Raw genomic sequence first — 22,354 nt, 5'->3', positions numbered from 1 at the left:
CATTCATACACACAAACACCATACACGCACACACCTCCAACACTCACGACAATCAGGAGATACCAGAGAACTGGTTGTTTTGACCTAAAGAAGAAACTGTCTCTTTTCACTCTCTTCCCTCACCTCCTCCTCTCTGTCCTCTTTATCTCCTGGGGGGAGGAGGGAGGGGGACTGAGGGGGAATATACGTGATGAGTTAGAACTGTGCCACTCATTCATCGGACGTCCGCCTGGGCGGTCACTAATTTTTGTCCATCTTTGTACTCTTTTTTATTTAGTTTTATAATAAACCTTTTTTATAAAATCATCAATGCCTCGCCTGGACTCCATCATTCAACCAGAGCAATTAATCATGTCTCCAAATGAGATCAACCGCAAATTTGCTGTGACACTGCTAAAGACTGATAACACATTTCTGTTTATTCTGGCCTATGTTAAAGAGGAACGACTCATTGATATCTGTCAATCGAGAGACGAAATGTGATGGTGTCAAAAGATAAAAACATCACATTTTGAGGAACAGAAAACTGAGAACATTGTTGGGTAAGTCAACATCCATCTTGGGCAGCATGTCTCTTAGCCCTGCATCACATTGTGGGAGCTCTAAGCAGCTGCTTCAGTGACTGACAGTCACATTTAGGATGAAGGAAAGAGTGATTTGGCTGGTCCTTCATACATACAGACATAGAGACTGTTCAACACCTAAACAGGACAATGATCAAGCACACACTAGCTGTGTTTCTATTAACCATTAGGAAATGTGCAAACACGTTCAAAGTGCAATAATATGAAATTTTAGCATCACTTTTATTTTGCAAAAAACTGTAGACACTAAAATGTGAGCTGGAGATATAAGGCACCAGCAGACCTGTGTAGCTCTGATTGCAGGCAGAAGCAGGGAAAGAAAAGATGTATTGATGATATGATGGAAGCCAGTGCAGTGATGTAGTGGTGATGTCCTTCATTGTCACGTTTGCTTTTTAATCGACTTACCTTTTGCACTCCAGTCTGCAGTCTACACAAACCTTTTTTAAACAGTGAATCTAAGATGGATGGCAGTTTAATGTTAAGAAAAAGAATAAAAAGAAAAGAAAAAAGTACTTCTACAAAAAGCATCTCCAGCTGGATCTTTACAGGAAAGCCACAGTAGTAGTGCCTATTGCTATATTTATTTGAAGTAGTTTTGTAAGAATAAAAAACTCCAGCAAGGAAAGCAGAAGTCCTTACATCACAGAAAAAAAAAAATATCTGCTTATGTGCGACTTCTCAAAAGACAAGACATTTCTCAGCAAATCACTCTGTGGGTCATTGAGTCACAAACAGAAATTTTCCGTGAACACAATGAAACTCTGAGTCAAAGTTTACTGAACACATCCAGCAAATATCTGGTAATAAATGCAGTTTAATGAGGGAAAGAAAAACTTTAATGCTTAAAATTCTAAATGGAAGAAACGTTATAGGTTGTACAGATTAAGTAGTGAAATTAAATAGTAAATGGATAACAATTATAAACTACATTCTTATATACATTAAATTATAAATAACTACTAAATATTTCAGCCTAATAGTTCAGGAAACCTTACAGTGAAATTTCAGCAGGGATTTTCAGGAGAAGATACATTGATGGTGGATGAAGGGGCCAATGGCACACTATGGCAGCCTTGCTTCAGTCAGTCTGCCCCTGGGCAGCTGTGGCTACAATAGTAGCTTACCCCCCATTTGTGTGGAGTGAATGAATAATGCAATGTAAAGCCCTTTGAGTGTCTATGAAAGACACTATATACAGTAAATATACAAATTCAATACATTATTATTGTCATTATTTTCATAAAAGGCTTTTTTCTAGCACTTAGGGTCACTATACATGGAATGTTTACAATAAAATTATTGTGAAAAGGCAGTGCAAGAACATTACATTCAACATATCAAGATTAGATACAGCAGTTGTGATCTGTGGCGGGGTTCGATTTTCGTTCAAAAAGAAGAACCACGACCATCCATATGGGAAGTCGACTTCCATTTATTTTTCCAAAAATGGTGCCGGTGCTCAATATTTACAGTGGAACACAAATATTTACATCAAGAGAAAAAAAAAAAAAAACACAACCTGGTCCCAGCTCTACTTCCAGCTGAGAGGCTTTCAGAAATGTTCAGGTACATTGCTCCCACATGCACCTCCAGAGAAAGACTGCCCTCTATGCAGTTTCCTACACTGCTTTAAACAGGTTAGCCCCGCCCATGGGTGTGGTTTAAATTAAACCAAAAACAATTATTAAGGAATACAAACAAAGACAATATTCACATCCTTTTCATTACATTATTATTGTCATTATTTTTCATAAAAGGCTTTTTTCTAGCACTTAGGGTCACTATACATGGAATGTTTACAATAAAAATTATTGTGAAAAGGCAGTGCAAGAACATTACATTCAACATATCAAGATTAGATACAGCAGTTGTGATCCCAGAGAGAAAGGCCGTCCTGAACAGATGGGTTTTTAGCTTAATTTTGAATAACATTAGTGAGCTGACTGTGTGGGTCAGTCTGGACTGATATAGAGGGGTGACATTGAAGATGACCTTTAATGTCAGAAGGAGGATTTTGTAGTTGATGCAAATTTTTAAAGAACATCAGTGGAGCAGGTAACTCTAATTCTGGACATTGGAGTTTCAGGAGTTTCAGTGATTGACAAGAGTATGTACAAGAATGGCAGTGGTAGAGGGGGTAAAAAAATATATATTACTGATGTGGGTTTGGAGTCTTCTCACGCCCTGTTTTCATTTACAGACTCTGGCATACACACAGTCATCTGGCGGTACTTGAATCTGTCGAGGTTGCTGTGAAAACTTGACTTCGCCGTACTCCACCTCCGCCTCTGACCTGTGCACCTCTAGCGTCCCCGGCCTCTGAACCACTTTGACAGCCGCGTAGGTTAATTCCTGGTCATCCTGTGGTTCTGTTGGGGAGAGAGACAGGTTTGCTTACAGTAAAAACAGCAATGATGATAAGATTAAAACTGAGAATAATCATAGAAAATGCTTGATAAGTGTTTTCATGAAATGTGTCACATTGGCGGGGAAGATTTGGCAAATATTTAATGGGCGCAACCCTCATACTCAGCTCTGCAACGACATGTGTGTGTAGAAAGCTGTAGGAAATTTCAGAGGCCAACATGTAAACAACATGTGAATAAAAAAAGAAAGGTTACTAAATTGGAGTGACGAAGGGGGTTCTCCTAATCTGAACAAATGGAACACTGTTTGTTCCGTACTTGCATAAATGACCAAAACACTAGACATGTCCGTCAGATTGTCACACACAAAATAAAATGCAGAAAATGCCAAGGCCAGCAACATCATTGTGGCGGGATCTACGTAGGACCCCTGCTCTCTGTGGTGGGTCCTGTGTACCTGGATGTGTGTGTGGTGCTTTCACAGACTGTTGGAGAGAGACGACACACACCGGCACTGCACAAACCCTAAACATGTCCAACTTAGAGAGTTTTCAGTGTCACATGGTTGACTGTCTGACATTAAACAGCCTCAGGAGAACAACACTTTAGATATGAACAATCTGAGAAGTTCTTCATACATCCATCATCTCCTGAGGCTGATACAGTGAGGCACATCATGGTTGGAATGTAAGCTTTTAAGATTAGATTGATTTAATAGACTACTAGGATTTGATTTAATGTTTAGTATGTGAAGGTTTTAAAATCAAATGAAAAATATTTTACTTATTATTACAGTAGTATTAGACAATATAAATATGCATTATATGTATGGCCTTTTAACAAACAAATCATACTTATAGGTTAACATTAAATCAATAAATACATTAATATTTTATTTTATATTGTATATGCTCCCTAGGTGTTTGTAGTGATTTCTGTATATTCTAGTGGTTCCCAAACTGGGGTACATGTACCCCAGGGGTACTTGAACACCTTTCAGGAGGTACATAGAAACATTCAAGCTTATTTTTTAACATTATAGATTTTTTTTAAATGTGCACAGGCTTTTTCTTTCATCCATCAAACATAATTTTTGGCACAACTTTTGAAAATACACCAAAAGGTGAAAATCAAATTCTAAAACGAGCAAAAGATTAGAAATAAATGAATAAAAAGGCCTAAATTCAAGGTAATGTTGGACGAGACACAGGAAAGAGTTTAGACGAGCCTGCAGACACAAATAAATAATGTATAACATGAGCTAAGGGGTACATGGGGCAATAATGTTTGGGAGAAATCTGCACTACATCACATTTTCATACCTTTTGGTTTGTTTGGCTTTTTCTTCTGAACACAGATCACGACTAAAGCCAAAAGGAGGATAAAGACCAGAGCAGAGAGTGAAATCCCAATCAGAGGCACAGTCCCTGGTTGGAAAAAAAACAGTCCCATAAAAACAGGCATAGAATGAGTCCTCAATGGTCAGCAGCAGCAGCAAGTGTAGACTTACAAAAGTCCAGTTCATGACTGCTGCTTGTCACATTGGAAGAAGTGACAGTAACTGAATCAATGGGAGGCTCCTTACCCATAGGGGCTGTTGTTGGGTCAACACACAACGTGTTAGTGGCCTCAAGCACCCACTGCAATATGTCTGTCCCATTGGACAAAGTGCAGTTTATGAAGATGTAACCTGGGAACAAAGACGTGCACTTTATCAGGCATGCTTTGATTATTCCTGTTCTACGTTCATCTTTTTTTTAACTCACCACAAGTGGTTAACGTCACTTCACCAGAGCTTTTGCTGACATTGTTTTGGACATGACAGACCAGTTTTCCTACAGTTTGTAGTTTCAGGTGAATAATGTTGGTGTTGCTGCCCTTTGGGACGAGGTCAGAGTCTGTCAGAGGACGTCCATCCAGAGTCCAGCTGTAGAGAAGACTGTCCCCTTTAGAGGAGCAGGAAACTTTCTTCTCCCCCATAGAAAGACATGTAGGGACGAGCTGGACAGAAGATACTGGAGCTGTGTAAGAGATTGTTTACAGATTATATATAATCTGAGTGTACACTTTACTCTATATGGACAAACCAAAAAGAAACAACTGACCTTGAACAGACAAATTTAGTATCCGTTCTTCTTCTTTTTTTCCCCCATCTACAAAAACTTCGAGTCGATACTGGCCACTGTCACTCGACTTTAGTTGATTTATTCTATAAATACCATTTTGTGTAGTAAAATCTGCTCTCTTCTCTAAAGTATTTGTTATAACACGTTTATTATTCACTACCAATAATCTACTTTTATCTTTATTCCAGTTGTATGTATGATTTTCTACAGCGCTGTCCATCAGCCTGATGAATATAGATCCATCCAAAGCTGCATAACACTGAGCGTTATTCTGTCTGCCATCACAGTGATTTTCCACACCTGCAACACAAAAGAATTACAGTCTGATCTGTTACTTTGCATGTCTTTCTGAAACTCCACCTTACAAATGTGTTTTTCTTAAAAAGGTTCTCATTGTGAATTGTTTCAAACAAGTGTTCTCTATGATTTCAAAGTTAGTTTTAGATTAATTTTCATTGAAATCATTTCAACATCAAACAAGCAAAACACTGAGGATACTTTTTCTTCACGGTATAATATAAATCAAATTTAGACTGTGGTTTTAAAAGAGTGTAAATTAACAGTCAATGTGTCATTTTACAATAATATTAACATGTTTGTATATTTAATTTATCTGGAGTTTGAGCCCATTTGAGCACATATAACTATAAGATATAACTTTATTACATCAAATATATTTGCCATTTAAGTTGTTTACAAATGGTTCACAACAAATTGTCAATATTAAACCTCCTGGCAGTACAGGCCAGGGTTGCCCATTGTGTTAGTATACATTTGTTTTTTTTAATTTCATTACAGCATTATATGATCTTTAATCTATTGTTTATAACCTTGAAATTGTGTTTAACATAGAATTTTTGCAACTAACCATCATCTCTTGATCATAACTCACTTGGTAAAATAATTTTCAATTTGACAAAACAATGCAATTCACAGGTTTGGTGTTTTTTGTATAATGACTGATATAACAGTGCAACAATAAACAAAACTGACCAAGTTTTGTTTGCCTGTCCAATTTTTATATGATTTTTGTTCAGAAACTCTGATGTTACATCAATACATGACCCACTCAGTAATTAGAGTCAGGTGGACATCATAGGGTCTATGGCCCCTTAGTTTTACTCCTCGAATTATTTAACATAAATGGTGGCCCAAGTATAAGTTAATCAACAATTTGATGCAATCTTTTATTTTGTAGGTATTGTTCGTCATAGAAATAATGTTGGATTCTGCTTAAAGACTATCATTTATTATAAATACATCACCTTCACCTACGTCTGTAACAATTTGAGTGTACAAGTATTGTGTAGGGTTTGCAGACCCAGGGTCATGAGGTGGAACTCCAGTCGGCTGTTATTGTTTTTCTGTTTATTATTGGGTCGGTAGTCAGTGTTGGTGTTGTCCCTCTGTGAGTTCTGGCCTCATGAACGTCCATTATAATATCTTACTCAATAATAACACTCCTGCAAAACTTGTCATGGATCACAAATTACATTTTTTTTAAAAACTCACCAAATGAAACTTGGAGCAACACAAGCAGAAGTCCTATCACAGCTTCCATATGTGTGAGTGGACACGGTCAGCACCTCTCAGGATTGTTTTTTGTTTTTAATCCAAGCAAAACTTGTGCACGTTGCAGTGTGAGCTGTTATCATCCAACCTCTGAGAGGAGTGTGTGAAGCCTGTCAGCAGAACGAGTTTAAATGTGAACATATTTAGTGTGAGGAGGAGAAGAGGAAGGGATATCTGTCACACTTCCTCTTTCAACACTAGCTCTGTGTGTGTGTGTGTGTGTGTGTGTGTGTGTGTGTGTGTGTGTGTGTGTGTGTGTGTGTGTGTGTGTGTGTGACAATTAATAGAACAGTCACAATTAGAAACTGATGTATACCACACAAAGGTGTGGCCAGTTTAAGGGTTGACGATGTTAACCCAGAGCCCAGAGCCTGCCACTAGGAGGGCTCAGAGCCGTATAGAGAGAGAGTTGCAACAACGGAAGTTCAAAATGCCTTGGTCGTCACGTGCATATAAACGACATCATATACGTAGACGCCGCATCAACTGTGGAGGGACATGTCAACAGCACCGCCATCATGGACCGGTGGTGGTGGAGGCAGCAGTACATGGACATAACGACAGAAAGAGCTGTTTCTCAATCTCTAAGTAGAATTATTCGTTGCATTTTGAACCGATTTCCAAACTGTTTATTTTTTAAAAACATCACACATGTAGCTGTGACACAAGGTGCTTGGATATATTTCAAATGCTGGTTTTACCACTCAACACTTAAAGCTCGGGTAGGCGGTTTCCTCCAGATACCCTTTTTAAGTTTTTGATTGAAATTGTCTTTATGTCCTGACAGAAATATGTGCTTATGTGCTCTGAAAAAGGAATGAAGAAAATCCATCATCTGTAGCAGCTGTAAATCTGTAATAACTTCAACCAATGGAAAAAAACTTTTTAACCAATCACGTCTCCCTGTCTCCCTGCTCGTTCTCGATCCCTCACATGCACGAGCTCTCACTGAAAGCGCGTCACATCTGCTAGAGTTAAAACAAAGTTTTTTGGTCACGTTTTTTAACATATATGATGGTAAAGTTTATTGTTTACTCACTTCTGAATGAGACATGAGACAACAAAGTTTCTACACAATACAAGTGATGAGCTGAGGTCTGCTTCAGCAGCAGCTGTGTGCGTGCATGTGAGTGAGACAGAGCACAGAGGGGAGGGGCGAGGGGGGTAAAGGCGGAGCCATCAGGGAGGCTATATTCAAAATCATGCTAGCTTTTGAAAATTGCCTCCCCTACCTCTAAAAACTTCACACCCACATCCTTCAATATTTCAGTTCTTTGGCTAAAATAAATAATGATCATGATATAATAGTAATAGTGATAGTAATAATAGTAATGGTTATAATAATAATAATAATAATAATAATAATAATAATAGCAATAGCAATAGCAATAGCAATAACAATAACAATAACAATAATTCTATCTATCTATCCATCTACAGTATCTATCATGTCTGACGTTTGTCAGACAAACCTCGTGAAAATTGCTTGAGAATAGAGTGATTTATGACAACTTTAATAGTGTAAGCACATCATTCCTCTATAGATGTAATACACTGTAGGAGTGATTGCCACCAGTCCAAGATGGCCGTCCTGTTGACGCACAGCTCTAGTGGGCGGCAGCAGTCGATGCGGCTACGTATTCTTCTATGTAATCTTAATGATTTAATGTAATCTTTGACTCTCAGATATCATTAAAAAACACTCCACATCAAGACAGGACACATTGAACACATAGTTATTATGTTATACATATATAAAATAAGACATTATATTTTGACTATGCTCTTATGTACCAAGATGACTTCATTAAATAAATGTCTAACAAAGTCAGAGACATTAATAACTTGTCTTTCAGTTTGTCTGTGCCTTTCATACGTGGTGTCCTTGCATGTAGTCGCCACCATGGTATGCTGTGCTGCATGTGGATGCTCCAATTGCTCAGAAAAAGTAGTGAAAATGTATGGCTTCCCAACCGAACCAGAGAGGAGAAAGAAATGGTTAGCCAAAGGCAGCAGGAGTGATCTCAAAATAAATGTAGAACTACAAAAAAATCTGTGAAGTAATCATATTCAAACACTTCATTTGCATTTTTCACAAATAACACAATTAAAAAGCTTACTGTTTGATAGAAATAAATTTTTTAAAAAATGAAGATACTGTATGTTGCCTATGTGGGTAGATAAAACTGAGTTTTGTGTGTGAAGTAAACTCTGCAGGCACATTTTCAGGCATTAATTAATTAATTATTTTTATGATGATTAATTCATTCATTCATCCACTCATGTATTTAATTTACTACAGCAAAAATAAATCACGTTTAAAAGTATTTTCTCTAATTTTCATTGTTGGATGAAATGGCTGCAGCATTAATAAAATTGAACTTTGTCGTTAAGGCTGTGTGTTGCTAACTTTATCCAGTAACGTTAGCATTTCCTAGCCTCATCTGTTATCTGCTAATGATCCCTTAATCTACTAGTTTAGGGGAGGAAAATCCACTAACATGCTTTAATGCACACGTTAATGGGTTTAGATACTCTGATAATGATAATAATAATATCCAATGGAATTATTTCAACGTCTCTTACCGTTCAAAACTCATCACAAATTGTGCTGTAATAGTCAACTTTTGTTGCAACTTTCTCTCTATACGGCTCTGTGTTAACCGTGAGCTGAAGATCATTAGGTTACAGCCCCATCTGTCTTCTCAATGATATTTTAGAGCAGGGGTGTCAAACTGCACTCCACATCAGGGGCCATTTACATCCCAGTTTGATATCAGGTGGGACGAGCAAGAAAAATGGCCATGTGTACATGGGAGCTTCAATTCCCCTTTAATTTAGAATTCCTCTTAAACTGACCTCCTAAACTTAATTCCGAATACAAATTTAATTCAGAATTAAACTTAAATCTGAATCGGTGGCTGGTTTATTCCAATTTTAATTTTGCATACAATAATTCTCAGATCTTGTAAACACTTGATTCCACTTTAAGTTAATTATGGTTGTTCTGTCGCTGTCACTCCTTCAAAACAGGAGAACCTGGAGAAAACCTAAACAAAGCAATGAGAACCTGCAAACTCTACACATAAAGACCCCAAATAACCTGAAATCAAACCAAGGCACTTTTGCTTTGAGGCAGAAATTTTAACCACTACAGAAATGTCTCTATTAATTAGTAACTAAGCAAGTACAGAAGGAAACCTAAAATTTCAGATTTCTGACATAATTAGTTGCAGAAATATCATTGGTTGGTTTCATTGTTAAATATTCCATTGTGAAAGAGTTGATATTAGTGATGTCTCTGTTTAATAGTGTCATATTAATTAGTGATATTTAGTCTGTGTTAAGAATGTGATCTTTAATGCAGTCGCAGCACGTTTTTACTGATTTTGTTTGGAATTTTTTATTTAAACTTTTAATTTTAATTTTATTTTAAAAAAAATTTGATACAGTTTAGCTATGTCGTAACTTCCCCGACAAAAGGCTTTCAGTGAACTTTGCATGTTCTCCAAGATCTTTTGTTGGTTTTTGCTCCAAACATTACTCACTTTTTAGTCATGAAAACAATTGTAGCGCCTCTCTGGGCCACCAGGGGGCGACAGCAAATCTACAAACTAAAACAAAGGTGTTCATCAAGTAAAACATTGAACACTGAAATTTAAACCATTGAAGAATGGTGTATTTTACAATTTAACAGCCAGTGATCACTGGTATTACAGCATACATGCAGACAACCAGAGGTGGCAAAAGTACTAGTTTTCAATACTCAAGTTGTCAGGATTTGGGTTTTATTTTGTAGGGAAGGCAGGAACTCTTGGCCTCCCTCCCAGCAGCTTTCTCCTGCAAGGCACCAGCTGCTGGTGATTGTTCACCAGCTGCAATTAACTGCTCTGTGTTTAAATGGAGAGGCTTTGCCTCAGTTCAGTGCTGGGTCATTTACTACGTTATCACTTGTGACCTGAGGGGTATTCCATAAAGGAGGGTTAACAAACTCTGAGTCTATCCATAAACTCTGGGTATCAGATTCCATTACAGCTGGTATGAAGTGGGTCAATCAACCCTGAGTATGTAAACCTTGGGTTACTTACGTGCACGCGCATGATAAAAAGCCATCATCAATGGATCAGAGATTTACTCAAACTGCCATGACAACCAAATGGAAGAGAGTGATTTATTCACGTGAAATAAGCCGGTGTTTGAGGAATATGAGTCTGTTCTAAAGGTGCGTTCAGTCTTCAGTGACTATAGTGACTTAAAGGAGACAAATCATGCTTTTAAATCCTTCCTTTTTACATATAAATCATACAGTTGTGGTCTATATAAAGTGGAATTGCAATGCTTGGGTCTGAATTCCTCATTATTATAGCTCCACAGGCCCCTTTTCTACCCTTTTCTGATGTGCTTCTGAGAGCAACTCGTTTTGGTGCGGTCTCTTTAAATGCAAATGAGACACTCCATACCCCGCCCCCTCTCCAGGTTGTAGAGGTGACACTCGGTTCAACTCCACCCTGTTCGGCCATTTTTGTAGTTTGATAGAAGAAATACGATTATGTAGTGGCGCAGAAACTTTTTATTCACGTTATTTACAAATTGTCAACAACGGAAAACTTGTCCATCCAGCCTTACATGTTCGAGCCAGAGTCAGACCCGGCGGAGCGAGATGAAAATGAAGATGATGAACCTGCAGAACAACGTCTTCATATGGATGTTAACAACTGAGCTAACACAAGCGCCGAGCTAACGCTAGCACTGAGCTAACGCTAGCGCCAAGCTAACGTCACAAAATGCATTTTAATACAGTCTTTTCGGAGACAAAAACGGCAAAATGAAATGACTAATGAAAACTTTAGACTTAAATTAAATCACGTACGCCATATCATCAAGGATCTAAAACGAGCACACAGTGCTAACATATGAAGACCGTGCAACTGCTTATGCTAACAAAACATTGACAGGGACGTCTTATCATCACACTTTTTAGCGTTATTTACAGCTTACCGAAGTGCTCTGTTCGTCGTCTCCAAAATTAGAAGGAATTGAACCCTCAATCAGACAAAGTCTTTCGGCAAATCCTTCTGTATACTGGTGGAGGTTGCTTAAGCAGTCATCCTTGAAGTGCTTCACGCACACAAAAATGACCTTACCCACAGATATGGGTACATTTCCTTGAAAAATAAAACTCAACCAGGCACTTCGAAAAGGTTCTGATTCTGATGGTGGGAGATGGTGAAATGAAGCGTGTGAGTTACTACATCCAACAACCGAACATTTTGATTTCTTCTCTCGTATCTTCGGCATCCTGGAGCTTGGACTACAAAATAAAAGCGAGAAATAAAAATGGCGGATTGCTCAAAGTGTTGGGCCTGGAGTTGATGTCCTAATTTGGCAGTTCCGCTGCAAATACTGTGACTGTTATTGTTCAAAAAACGTAATAGAGAATAGAAAAATCAAAACAGATTGAAAAATATGACCAAAACAGAATATAAAGATATCAACGGAGCACCTGAAGAGACTAATTTCAACTTTTGTGTACTTCTGAACACTCTAAATATACAACAAAATGCATTTAAGGGCTAAAAAAGTGGATTTAGCATAATATGTCCCCTTTAAATCACCCGTATTTAGTCACACTTTTTGGTCACTTCATCACTTTATCTCTTCAGTGACGTGACGAGCGGGGAACAATATGAATAAAATGTGTCTGAGACGTGGCAGCAGCATAGGATGTCTGCATAGAGAGCCCTCTTGTTACACTGGATATAAAGACAGTGACTGCCGCTTGATATTGCATCATTTATATTGATTTTTAATGTAATGTCGCCAGAGTCATCTCAACGTCCTAAAAAATGTCATAAAAAACACTGAAGCGGGACGCGAACCCACGACCCATCGCTTCCAAGCAGAGCATCACAATTCACTGCTCCATCATAACTTCAAAGATGCATGATCTACAGATTTAACTGTATAACAATATAAAACAACAATCGAGCCTTAAAAGTGGATTCATTCAAATTATCTCCTCCTTTACATTATCCACAGGTATCCCAGGGAACTTTACTACAGACATCAGTAGATGTTTTAATGCAGATCAACCTCTCAGTGTGTTTCACTTAATGCTCTGTATCCACAATGTTAGAAAGAAAACTACCGTTAGCACAAAAAAAAAAAAAAAACATAAAGCAACACATTAGTAATGATGTGAACACATCTGTGGTGTGTGATGTTACTAATGTGTTTCAGAGAAGAGTGTTAAGGTTCATTAAAGTGTTCAGAAACAGTGTTCAGGTGGGCGGAGCCAGGTAGAAACCCAGGGTTTCTTTGATAAAACCTGCCAGCGACCAGGTTTAGTTCACGGACAATGTTGCCAGGGTAACCTACTCAAAGAAGAACATACCTCGCATTTAGGAATGGGATACTCAGAGTTTCCCTCATTTGAGCCTGAACATACTCAGAGTTTGAACATAACCTGCTTTATGGAATACCCCTCTGGGCTTGGTTCCATGCTAGGATCAACAACAAGTGTTTTTGCTTTTGAGCATTCTTCTTGTTTACCCTCGCTCCGTTGTTCTTGGTTGTGCCCTTTTGTGTTTTTGGATACCTCTGCCTCCCTGGAATGACCACCTGTGTGCCGAATCCCTGCTAGCCTGACCATGCCTAAGCGAACAATAATTATTGGTTTAATGCACCTGAGCTCTGCCTCCATCCCTGCATTTGGGTCTGCACCTACACCTGCACGAGACAGAATGTACCAGCCACCAGCAGACCCAGCGGGATTTTTCATCTTGCAGCAAGATGAAGGAGCTTCTTGCTGAGCTGGACCCCATGCTCTCCAAAGTGATGGAGACCATCTATCCCTAGGAGAGAGTGGACACTGATGGGAGTTTGTGTGGTCATTCATCTCTGGCCTGCTCTAGAAAGAGTCCCTGCCGTAGCGGAGACATTGGAGAAAGCAAAGAAGCAGATCCGGAGGTTGCTAGGTTCTCCCTGTACTCCACTTCCAGATACGTCTTCAGCCCCCAGGTCCTCCTCCTCACCAGAATCTAAGCACCATCAAAAGTTAAGTCCCTCCTCAGCACACAACACTCAGTTGGAGTCCAGTATCCAGCCTTTATCCAGTCCTTAGTTACAGTCCAGTTCCCAGTCAGTGTTTCCTAGCTTCCAGGCTAGATTTTCTGAGCCTCCTAACTGTCAGCCTAGAGTTCTTGTGTCTGCTAGTTTCCAGACTAGCGTCCCTGAGTCTACTAGCTTCCAGGCTAGCGTCCCTGAGTCTACTAAGCCAAAGCAGCTTTAAGTATAAAATTGTTAAGAGCTTGTCGAAAACTGATACATGGAAATAAATAAAATCTGTTACAGTTTATGAACACCTGGAGAATTTAGCACTCATTATAGATACACTTTGTAAATAAAATGTTTCAAGAAAAGAAAAATGCAAATGCTCAATTAAACCCAGAGCAGCTTTGAGTTCACCATTTTAAAAAATGTGAAAATGTTATAAAACTAACAGAAAAAACTCAAACTACCAACATTTTACATTTTAGCCTCAAGAGAATCATGTTCTCCAGGTTTCTGGAATGGAGACGTGCCCTTTTTGGTCTGAAAATTAGTCCCAGCTTCTTGGTTGTTTGTTTGCGTCTTTTTACATCCTGATGTCATCTTCAAAGGTCTTAAAAGTAATGAGCTCATTTAAAATGTAAGGAGTAGAAAGTACAGTTGTATTTCACAATAATTAGTGAGATGTCTTACTATGGGACGCACACTCCCTGCAGCCCTCAGAAGCACTTTTTTCAATCCGCCAAGCCCTGATTTGGCTAGAAGAACTGTCTATCTTCCAGGGACACTACTACCCACTATAAGAGAGAGGGCAGAGGTGCAGTTCCTCATTCAAGCACGTCTACTCTCTCATGCACATCTCGTGTTTTTACCAGCTTAACTTTCTACAGGCGGATCTTTAGTTTCCAGTCGACGGACGCTGGTAATTATAGATGCATTGCATGGACCACAACAGATTGAGAAGCAGCCAGTGCTTACTTTGCTCTGCTCGGTTAAGTGCTGCTCCATTCACTTTAAGTGAATCTCAGAGCTCCGGCTGTCGGCTCTCCTTCAACGCTGTTGCTTCGACGCACATTGGTCCTCGAGCGGCTCTCTCACTCCGGTGACCACCCCGCTCTGAGTTCTGCATCGAGTCATGTCCAGAGCTCCTGACATCAGCACAACATGTCTCTGCATCGACCCATGTCCACAGTTCCCAGACATCAGCACAACAGCTGTAGTCAACAGCATTGGCCCAGCCTTGCCTTCGCCGCCTCCGGGCTCCTGGGCACATTGGCCTTCCTCAAGGTGCTTTCACTACGGTGACCGCCCCGCTTCGAACTCTGCACAGGTCCAGATCCCCAAGGCCTCAGCACACTAGCTGTCGCCCCAGGCTGCTCTGCCTTTGACGCCTCCGGGCTCCTCGGCATGTTGGCCATCCTCCCGAGCACTCACGACAGTGAACGGCCCGGCCAAAAGCTCCATACCACCGGTATCTGAGCCTCCAGACACCAGCAAGCCAGCTGCTGTTTCGGACCAATGCGCTGTCCTCCTGCATGCGTAGGCCTCCATCCCTGCTAGCACCTGCTAGCCGCCATGTGGTAGCCAAGGCTAATTCCACCTGCCGTCCTGCCTGTGTCAAGCGTGGCCATGGAGGCAGAGGCTCCTCCCAAGGAGGGAACGGGATGCTCGCTGTTGTCAGTGCAGAAACTAAATCTCAGCCAAAGACAAACACACGGTCTGCTCCAACTGTCTCGGTCTGGAACACGCCTGACTGGCGGTCGAATCCCCCAGCTCGTGTGAAAGACTTTGTCCATTTTTTAATATTAACCCCAAATAAAAAAGTCCAACACCGACACAATATTAATTGTTTCTCACCAAGAATTAAAGGTGTACTAAGGACAAATTATGGTCTAATCTGGAGCTTGATGGATGTTCCTAGAAATTAGTGAATTTGAGTTGTTTCCTTTAACAAGGGTTGATATTTTTCTGACATTTATTTTAAATATTATTCACATTATTATAAATAGCAGATTTGGTCATTTTCATGTCTAGAGCTTTTTTGTCAGCCCATGTTTGTATCTTAAAATGGGCTGTTTTGAACATAACACCTTGATCCTGATAGAATGACTGCAAAACTCTGCTCAAGAGCACAACAGACAAACTAACCTCAACACATTTGACTGTCATGCTGTCATTAACTTTGAGGATGACTCAAAGCTTGAGGTGTGAAAGTTGCTGCTGTCAGGGCAAAAATTGTTAGTTATGTTTATTAACATATTTACTTATAGACCTTATTCTCTTTAAGGCTTTAAGTTGAGACTTTTCATTTCTGCTGTCTTTTATAAAATCATCAATGCCTCGCATGGACTCCATCATTCAACCAGAGCAATTAATCATGTCTCCAAATGAGATCAACCGCAAATTTGCTGTGACACTGCTAAAGACTGATAACACATTTCTGTTTATTCTGGCCTATGTTAAAGAGGAACGACTCATTGATATCTGTCAATCGAGAGACGAAATGTGATGGTGTCAAAAGATAAAAACATCACATTTTGAGGAACAGAAAACTGAGAACATTGTTGGGTAAGTCAACATCCATCTTGGGCAGCATGTCTCTTAGCCCTGCATCACATTGTGGGAGCTCTAAGCAGCTGCTTCAGTGACTGACAGTCACATTTAGGATGAAGGAAAGAGTGATTTGGATGGTCCTTCATACATAGAGACTGACTCCTAAACAGGACAATGATCAAGCACACACTAGCTGTGTTTCTATTAACCATTAGGAAATGAGCAATAATATGAAATTTTAGTATCACTTTTATTTTGCAAAAAACTGTAGACACTAAAATGTAAGCTGGAGATATAAGGCACCAGCAGACCTGTGTAGCTCTGATTGCAGGCAGAAGCAGGGAAAGAAAAGATGTATTGATGATATGATGGAAGCCAGTGCAGTGATGTAGTGGTGATGTCCTTCATTGTCACTGTTACGTCCTCTTTTGTCTAGGAGCGAAGAAGTAACATAACACCGATGTAAAAGGGTAAACCAAGACAATTTATTATACAGTTTTAACAAAGGGAGCAAAGACAAACTTAAAGCGTCACCTACAAAGAGAGAGTTTAACAAAGGGAGCAAGGACAAATTTAAACAGCTAACAAACAAAACAGAACCTAATTGAATCCTACAATGCAACAACCTAGTACTTCTAAAACACAACAGAACTAAATCCAACACAGTCTTCTAATCTAATCTAATCTAATCTAATGGCTAGCGAAAAAGGCAAATCACAGTAAGCGTTGAAGTGGGGTAACCTGCTAGTCAAATTCCCCCTGAGCCAATGTTCCAGCGATCCTTTTAGCTGTGGAGACTGATGAGGAGTGATTGCTGATTAGCTCCCTGTGCAGGTGGAGGAAGAAGAAGACCAATCCTGTTGAAGGAGCAGCACAGGAGGATTTGCATACGAGAAGAGGAAGCCACCAATCGCAGACGAGTGCTGTCACAGTCTTTTTGCATTTTCCTCCCACACAGGAGCTGGGCCAACAGCAGGGTCGTAACAGTCACGTTTGCTTTTTAATGAACTTACCTTTTGCACTCCAGTCTGCAGTCTACACAAACCTTTTTTACACAGTGAAACTAAGATGGATGGCAGTTTACTGTTAAGAAAAAGAATAAAAAGAAAAGAAAAAAGTACTTCTACAAAAAGCATCTCCAGCTGGATCTTTACAGGAAAGCCACAGTAGTAGTGCCTATTGCTATATTTATTTGAAGTAGTTTTGTAAGAATAAAAACTCCAGCAAGGAAAGCAGAAGTCCTTACATCACAGAAGAAAAAAAAATATCTGCTTATGTGCGACTTCTCAAAAGACAAGACATTTCTCAGCAAATCACTCTGTGGGTCATTGAGTCACAAACAGAAATTTTCCGTGAACACAATGAAACTCTGAGTCAAAGTTTACTGAACACATCCAGCAAATATCTGGTAATAAATGCAGTTTAATGAGGGAAAGAAAAACTTTAATGCTTAAAATTCTAAATGGAAGAAACGTTATAGGTTGTACAGATTAAGTAGTGAAATTAAATAGTAAATGGAAAACAATTATAAACTACATTCTTATATACATTAAATTATAAATAACTACTAATTATTTCAGCCTAATAGTTCAGGAAACCTTATAGGGATTTCCAGGAGAAGATACATTGATGTATTTGGTATTTGGAGGGGCCAATGGCACACTATGGCAGCCTTGCTTCAGTCAGTCTGCCCCTGGGCAGCTGTGGCTACAATAGTAGCTTACCACCCGTTTGTGTGGAGTGAATGAATAATGCAATGTAAAGCCCTTTGACTGTCTATGAAAGACACTATATACAGTTAATAAACAAATACAATACATTATTATCATTATATATTATAATTATTTTATCTTTAAAAAGGCTTCTTTCTAGCACTTAGGGTCACTATACATGGAATATTTACAGTAAGATTATTCAACAACATTTAATTTTTAAAACATATCGAGATTAGACACAGCAGTTGTGATCACAGAGAGAAAGGCCGTCCTGAACAGATGAGTTTTGAGCTTGATTCTGAATAATATTAGTGAGCTGATGGTGTGGATCAGTCTGGACCTATATGGAGGGGTGACATTGTGGATGACCTTAAATGTCAGTCGGAGGATTTTGTAGTTGATGCAGATTTTTAAAGATGCTGTATAAATAGGAATGATGTAGGGGAATAAAGGTGTTTTGGTAACAATGCAGGTAACTCTAATTCTGGACATCGGAGTTTCAGGAGTTTCAGTGATCGAAGAGTATGTACAAGAATGGCAGTGGTAGAGGGGGTAAAAAAATATATATTATTGATGTGGGTTTGGAGTCCTCTCAACGGTGACACCCAGATTTTTCAATATTAAACGGGGAAGCCCATCAAGCAACCTGAGATCATGTCGTGCCCTCTGTCTGTGATAAAAAAAAGAGCCACGCCCTGTTTTCATTTACAGACTCTGGCATACACACAGTCATCTGGTGGTACTTGAATCTGTTGAGGTTGCTGTGAAAACTTGACTTGGCCGTACTCCACCTCCGCCTCTGACCTGTGCACCTCTTGCGTCCCCGGCCTCTGAACTACTTAAGACAACCTCGTAGGTTAATTCCTGGTCATCCTGTTGTTCTGTTGGGGAGAGAGACAGTAAAAACAGTAATGATGATAAGATTAAAACTGAGCATAATCATGTGAAATGCTTGATAAGTGATTTCATGAAGTGTGTGTGTGCGTGTGTGTGCGTGTGTGTGTCTATGAGAAGATGATCAAATATGTATATATAACATCCATTTGTGCTATGCTGCATTGTTGTGCAGTGTACCAGTTTTATTGTTAATATTATTTATTTATTGATAGTGATTATCAGCTTTTAGTCCACTGTTCTTTTGTAGAAGGGGCTAAAAAAAATGACTTTAAAAGGTGCCGACCCCTGCACTATACCTACAGTACATCTTATTTATCAGTTGCATGGCATATGAGGGAAGCGTGAAAAGACAACACAGGGGTTGTAGGGGTTAGCAGTGGTTCACTACAATAGACTCAAGCAGACCCTTGTGATACTATAAGTGTAATTAGCTAGCATTAGAAATACCTAGCATTAGCTAGCTTTAGCATTAGCCTAGCATTAACATTAGCCTAACATTAGCATTAACCTAGCATCAACATTAGCCTAGCAATAGCATTAGTCTAGCATTATCATTAGCCTATCATTAGCATTAACCTACCAATGGCATTACCCTATCATTAGCACTAACCGAGCATTATCTTAGCATTAACCTAGCATTAGCATTAACCTAACAATAGCATTGTCAAAGCATTAGCTCTAACTTAGCATTAGCACTAACCAAGCATTAGCATTAGCCTAACAATAACATCAACATTGCATGCATTAACCTTGCATTAGCACTAACCTAACATTAGCATTAGCACTAACCTAGCATTAGCAATAACATTAACTTAATATTAGCATTAACTTAGCATAGCATGTATCTAGCAATAGCATTAGCACTAACCTAGCATTAGCCAAGCAGTAGCATTAACCTAACAATAGCATTAGCACTTAACCTAGCATTAGCACACATTTAGCATTAACCAAGCAATAGCATTAACCTAGCAATAGCTAAGCATTAACCTAGCATTAGCTAAGCATTAAGCTTGCAATAGCTTAACATTAGCAAAAAGGTTGAAAATGTTGAATTGGACTGAACGTATTTGCTGAACATGTTAAAGGTTGAATGGTTTGTAATTTGTTTGCAAAGATTTGAAGGTAAAAACTGGAGCAGCTCCACTCTAGCTTAACAAGCTGTTCACTCTGAAAATGGGATCTGAGCCAAAAAGTCAACGCAGTTTCAAAAACATTTGAATAACTCAAAAAGTTCAAGAGTTACAAATTATGAACTGAATATCTGAACGTTTTGATAGCTGATTTGTCAAAATCAGGCAAACGTTTAGGAGGAGTTAACGACAGACTGTTTCATACATTTTTCAATGAGAATTCATGAGTTTTCTCTAAGCGTCCATCACCATGTGTACAGTCACAGTTTTTATCCTGAGTGTGTGTATGCCTGTGAGTGCTTAAGCATCACATGTTCATACCTTTTGGTTTGTTTGGCTTTTTCTTCTGAACACTGATCACGACTAAAGCCAAAAGGAAGATACAGACCAGAGCAGAGAGTGAAATCCTAACCAGAGGCACAGTTCCTGGTTAGAAAAAGACAGTCTCATAAAAACAGGTATAGGATGAGTCCTCAATGGTCAGCAGCAGCAGCAAGTGTAGACTTACTAAAATCCAGTGCCCATATTCACAAAGCTTTTCAGAGTTCCATCAGAGAACTCCTAACTTGGCCTAAAAAACCCTAGCAAGGATTCTTAGCTTCAACTTGATTCAGGAAGTTTCTGAGAGCAACTCTGAGCAAGAAGTTGACAGCAACTTTTATCTTAGTAAGGAGGTGTGGTCGACCCTGTTGCTGGTATGATGCAGTCTGCTAAAATCTGTGATTGGTTGTTAGAGAGAGAATAAAAAGACAAGGAAAAAAGCGCTCTGTGCTCCTAATGGATGGAGAATAAAATCAACTGATCATACTTGACTGCATTAAGAAATGTGTAATCATGAAATGAATGTAATTAATTTGTACACAGCCTAAAATGTTTGAACCTTATTCACATGCCGATTATTACATTGATTTATTTATTGTAGGTAATTTTACCACTTTATGTATTTGATACTATGGTATTCAATGGTGGGGCAGACACAGCTGTCAGTGATTACTGTGATTGCTGGCCCTGCTAATCGATGCATCGTTCCCTCTCCTGTGTGGCACAAGATACGAGTGTGAATCACTGTTACCTGCTGCCATCAAAGCGAGGGCGAGATTACAGCACACAAAGATTGGAGCGAACCAGAGCCGTATAGAGAGAGAGTTACAACAACTCCATTCACTCCAATGGTTTTTTTTTTTTTTTTTTTTTTTTTTTACAGCAATGGCGGCTCATGGAGCCTCAATCGTTCCACGGAAACGAGCAGATGACTATTGCAGCCAATGAAGCTAGAGCGGATTAGACAGTTTGTGATGCACTTTTGAACGGTAAGATGTTTAAATAATCATTTTGGATGTTATTATTATTAATCAGAGTATCTCAAGCCATTAACATGTGCATGATAGCATGTTAGTGGATTACCCCTGTATATTATAGATTAAGGGATCATTAGCAGATAACAGATGAGGCTAGGATATGCTAACGTTACTGGATAAAGTTAGCAACACACAGCCTTAACCACAAGGTTCAATTTATTTTATTAATGCAATGTGGAATTAGAGAAAATACTTTTAAACGTGATTTATTTTGCCGTAGTAAATGAAATGAATGAATGACTTAATAATAATAATTAATTAATGCCTGAAAATGTGCCTACAGAATAATTTGAGTTTACTTCACACACACAACTCAGTTTTATCTCCCCACCTAGGCTACATATCTTCATTTTTTTTAATTAAACAGTAAGCTTTTCATTTGTGTTATTTGTGAAAAAAAAGTGCAAAAGAAGTGTTTGAATATTTGATTACCTCACAGATTTTTATAGTTATATTCCTGCTGACTTTGGCTTCCCATTTCTTTCTCCTCTCTGGTTCGTTTGAGAAGCCATACATTTTCACTCCTTTTTCAGAGCAATTAGAGATTGGATATTTATTTAATGAATTCATCTTGGTACATAAGTGCATAGTAAAAATCTAACTTCTATTTTTATATATGTATAAACATAATATGTTTTCAATGTGTCCTGTCTGGATGTGGTGTGTTTTTTAATGAACCCGTTTTTCAGATTTCTGCACATGCAAGCTAAAGATATATTTCTGCCTTTTGCAAAACAAAAAAGTAGACATTTATTTTGAATTTGTAAATGTTATCTATTCATGTATATATAGTGTTTATATGTATATATATATATATATATATATATATAATGGTATTTGAAATATATAGATATCTGAAAAAAAAATTACATTAAATTATTAAGATTACATATGCCCTTAATTACCATGGGATTACTGAAATGGAAGAAAATAAACTAGTACGGCTAGTATTTCAATAAACATTGGGATGTGAATGCGCTTAATGCCATACATTAAAGAA

At 38.7% G+C, this 22,354-nt stretch overlaps 1 protein-coding gene across 5 annotated transcripts in view; it reads right to left on the bottom strand.

Annotated features, from left to right (window-relative positions):
- Positions 1 to 22,354, bottom strand: part of LOC114470848 (uncharacterized) — a 90,401-nt gene that overhangs the window by 63,471 nt on the left and 4,576 nt on the right. Inside the window, exons 7-11 of one of the 5 annotated variants that reach the window (XM_028459199.1) lie at positions 5,059 to 5,379; positions 4,720 to 4,974; positions 4,464 to 4,643; positions 4,276 to 4,380; positions 2,149 to 2,956 (exon numbers count right to left, since the gene is read on the bottom strand). The exons of 3 other annotated variants lie outside the window; for them this stretch is intronic. In XM_028459199.1, coding sequence (XP_028315000.1) covers positions 2,778 to 2,956; positions 4,276 to 4,380; positions 4,464 to 4,643; positions 4,720 to 4,974; positions 5,059 to 5,379 — 1,040 coding nt within the window. In that variant the 3' untranslated portion in view covers positions 2,149 to 2,777. Of the gene's footprint in view, positions 1 to 2,148; positions 2,957 to 4,275; positions 4,381 to 4,463; positions 4,644 to 4,719; positions 4,975 to 5,058; positions 5,380 to 22,354 lie in introns of those variants that run through there. One more of the 5 variants, XM_028459200.1, reaches the window with a different exon arrangement.

This window comes from Gouania willdenowi, chromosome 10, assembly GCF_900634775.1.
Source record: "Gouania willdenowi chromosome 10, fGouWil2.1, whole genome shotgun sequence".
NCBI classification, from domain to species: Eukaryota; Metazoa; Chordata; class Actinopteri; order Blenniiformes; family Gobiesocidae; genus Gouania; species Gouania willdenowi.
This window is presented reverse-complemented; position numbering and strand designations above follow the sequence as displayed.